This window comes from Sinocyclocheilus grahami, unplaced genomic scaffold (assembly GCF_001515645.1).
Source record: "Sinocyclocheilus grahami isolate Dianchi unplaced genomic scaffold, SAMN03320097.WGS_v1.1 scaffold21.1, whole genome shotgun sequence".
NCBI lineage: Eukaryota > Metazoa > Chordata > Actinopteri > Cypriniformes > Cyprinidae > Sinocyclocheilus > Sinocyclocheilus grahami.
The window spans coordinates 5,768,431-5,771,941 of NW_015505200.1; the positions used below are offsets into that span (position 1 = coordinate 5,768,431).

The following is a 3,511-nucleotide window of genomic DNA, read 5'->3' on the forward strand; positions in this document are numbered from 1 at the left end:
AAGGAGTGTCGGCGGAGGTCACGTCCATCAGGTCAATGCCAGGGACAAAAGGACACGCTCCTCTCATTCTCCATGACTGCACACAGGGGATTCTCTGCGTCTTTCATCATGCCGCCATCGTCAGCCTTAACGATAGCGGCAGCTTCATTAAGGGCCTCGTTAAGTCCTGTCGTTAAGGCAGGTCATTAAGGCCCTTCGTTAAGAACCCCAGGCTTGGAGCGGCAAACTGCTGGCAGACTTGACTGACCGAGAGCTCAAGGCGGAATTAAGGGATGGAATCAGGAATGCCAAAGCCACAACACAGCAACGGCTTCATGGCTGCCTGCTCTCACTAGCAAAAACACTCGACACCTGGACTGGAAGACACGTAGTTCCCTCGACTGATCACCAACTGAAGCTGAGGTACTGACTAACACCTCGTATTAACATCCATTTAGAGCGATCTGATCACAAATGATCAGTGCTAAATACAGGTGTGGGGTCCCAAACATTTTGAGACTTCGCATATAGCACATATTTACCTGCCTGATCTCATTTGTATTCATAGAGGGTTACAACAAACATTTACATGTATATTACCATTCAAAAGACTGGGGTCAGTAATTATTTTTTATCAAGACTTTGTAAAAGAGCATAATAGGACCCCTTTAAAGAAATAAATACTTTTATTCAGCAAGGATGCATTAAATTGATAATGAAAAGTGAGAGTAAAGACATAATGTTAGAAAAAGATTTCTGTTTAAAATAATTGCTGTTCTTTGGAAATGTCTGTTCATCAAAGAATTCTGAAAAAATTGTTTTCCCCAAAAATGTCTGTATATTAGTATTAGTAAATAGATGTGGAATGTCTTTGATTTACATCAGCATGACGCAGATCATCTGAAGTTCATCAAAAAAAAAAAAAAAAACTTTATATAGGAGCTAAAATAACAATGAGCATTTTATTAAAAACAGCATGTTTGACTACATATGAACATGCTGAGAAAAGCTGTGTGATACTGCTATCTGAGTAGGAACGCCTACTTGCAACCAACAGTACAGTGATCTGGAGACCTCAATGTGAGCACCTCTTGACATGGAAAAACTGTTTTATCGTTTGCCAACTTGTTGCATTGCGCCTGGCTATTGTACACAAGAATGTGTATCACTGAGCAGAATGTGCTTTCTTAGAGTTTTCCTCATAATTGCCCACCGAGTGTCAGGACATTCTTTGGGGATTTACATTTACACAACCACATGTTTTGTCTCAAAATTCAATCTAGAAAAGCCATTGAATATTCTGATTCCAAAAAAAATCTCCATTTTGATTGGAACACACTCAACTCTTTCCACACTCGAATGCATAGGACACGCTCCCATTTGTCTTCCAAACTTGCTGTGTGGCACTTTTTGTTGAAGTTGTGCTGTTATGGGGTCTTTTTAAGAAGCTGTATTCTGGCCACGTAGAAGCAGTAATGAGGATGAATGCTGATGCTTTCTCCACACTCTTCCCTCTGAGCGTCATGCGCTCCCTATGCAGCCCAGGCTTTGCTCACTGCATGAAAGCTCCTTAGCCGTAGACTGCCGCTGATCTGGTAACCAGACTCCACCCTCAATCAGTGCCCAGAGTACGAGCGTTTCACACAAGGCTGTGTGATCATTACCGCCCATCTGTACTGTCTGCCAATGAGCCCCTGAAGTCCTCATCTGTCAAAGTGGAGTCTATATTTTAAGATGAATCTTTTGTTTTACCGTTTTTGCTTTATGCACATAAAGTTGATGATGTTTTGACCTCTGTGCTGGGTATTAACTGGCTGCATGTAATCTGGATTACATATTATTCACACAAGTCTTTGTCATTGGAAGGCTTTTGTCTTTAAAACACATTTAAATGCACAAATTCATGTTATTTCTTTTTTTGTGTAATACAGGGATTCCCAAACTTTTTTTGTCAGCTGAACCTCTTTCATCTAATACATTTACTTGAAGTACTCTCTGAGAGTTAATTATAAGTTAATTACACATTTGCATGTTCACGGTTGTCTGATGTTGGTAAATGGTCACATGACATGCAGGTAAACAAATGCAATATTTCATATTTTTTAGTAAGTGTTTCATTTTGATTGTTGTTATTTTAAAATGATTGTTTTTACTTTAAAATGTGTATAATTTAATTAATTATTAGCTTTTCATTAAACTCCCAGTTTGCAGTTACTTCATGAACCACAGTTAAAAAAACACTTGACGTTATGGTCTTAATAACAACAAATGGAATATATTTTCATTCTCTTTGTATTTTTATATCAATCAATGTGATAGATGAGTTGGGTCACAAGTAATCTAAAAGTAATCAAAAAGTGGATTATATTATACCTAAAATGTGTAATGTAATGGATTATGTTACTAGCTAGAATTTTTATGTAATTTGGAATCAGTAACGGATTACAATCTACCCAGTATATATATATATATATATATATATATATATATATATTAGTCTTTCTTAACCCTTCAGTCTCTTGTAATCTTTCTGTCTCAACCGTTCCCTCTCTTTTTCTCTTCATCAGCTTCACACTGACATGGACAGAGGTGATGGACGCACTAAGTATGTGCTGCGGGGTGAGGGGGCGGGGTCAGTGTTTGTGATTGACGAGAAGACGGGCAACATCCACGTAACCAAGCCCTTGGATCGGGAGGAGAAGGACGAATACCGGCTGATTGCCACAGCAACAGACAGTCAGACAGAGCGTGCCCTGGAGCCCTCCTCCCAGTTCATCATTAGAGTGCAGGATATCAACGACAACCCACCTGTCTTCGAGGAAGGACCCTACAGCGCCACAGTACCCGAGATGGCAAACATAGGTAGCGGAAGACAACATATGCTCATCCCCGCTAGCACATTTTCTTGGTGAATGTCAATGATTTTTGAATAATGCAGGATTCATGCTGTCCCAAAAATCACTGGATGAAAAGCTGAGGAAAATGCTCCCTATAATTTGCGGTGTTTAAATGTGAAATAACCTCTCACGTTTATCGATTTTACGTCCATTTGAGGTGGGCTCAAAATATTACCCCTAGACAGTAGTGCTCTTTTTGTTTTCCTGAAATGGGTTTAATTAATATCAAAGGATCCCAAGTGCAAACAAGAAATATTCTTTGCTGCATCTGAATGCTCGAACCCTTGCTGAGGTAAACGAAACCAGAGCGCCATTCAAATCTAATATTCCATCAGTGTGAATGCGTTATCAGTCTAAATTGTGGCGTGTTTCTTCAGTTCCACTCAGATTGAATATGAATAGATTTCTCTGAGCCGCTGCATGTTGCGTCAACCCGGCATTCACGTCTGTTTTTTGATCTGCCTATCTGATCATTCATTTACAGTGACAATCTCTCTCTCGCTCTCGTTCTCCTACTGTCTTCTATTTGCTGCTTCTTAACTACCTGCGAAAGATCTGTAATCAGACGGCACCCTCCCCTCAACCCACAAGCTTTTTGGTGACACTGGCAGGGCTTTGATGTCTGAAAACAGCAA

General features: G+C 39.9%; 1 protein-coding gene across 1 annotated transcript in view; it reads left to right on the forward strand.

Moving 5' to 3' along the window:
- The first annotated feature begins 228 nt into the window (after positions 1-228).
- Positions 229-3,511, forward strand: part of LOC107559251 (cadherin-24-like) — a 10,752-nt gene continuing 7,469 nt past the window's right edge. The window contains exons 1-2 of the mRNA XM_016243007.1: positions 229-402; positions 2,547-2,841. Coding sequence (XP_016098493.1) covers positions 2,559-2,841 — 283 coding nt within the window. The 5' untranslated portion in view covers positions 229-402; positions 2,547-2,558. The remainder of the gene's footprint in view (positions 403-2,546; positions 2,842-3,511) is intronic.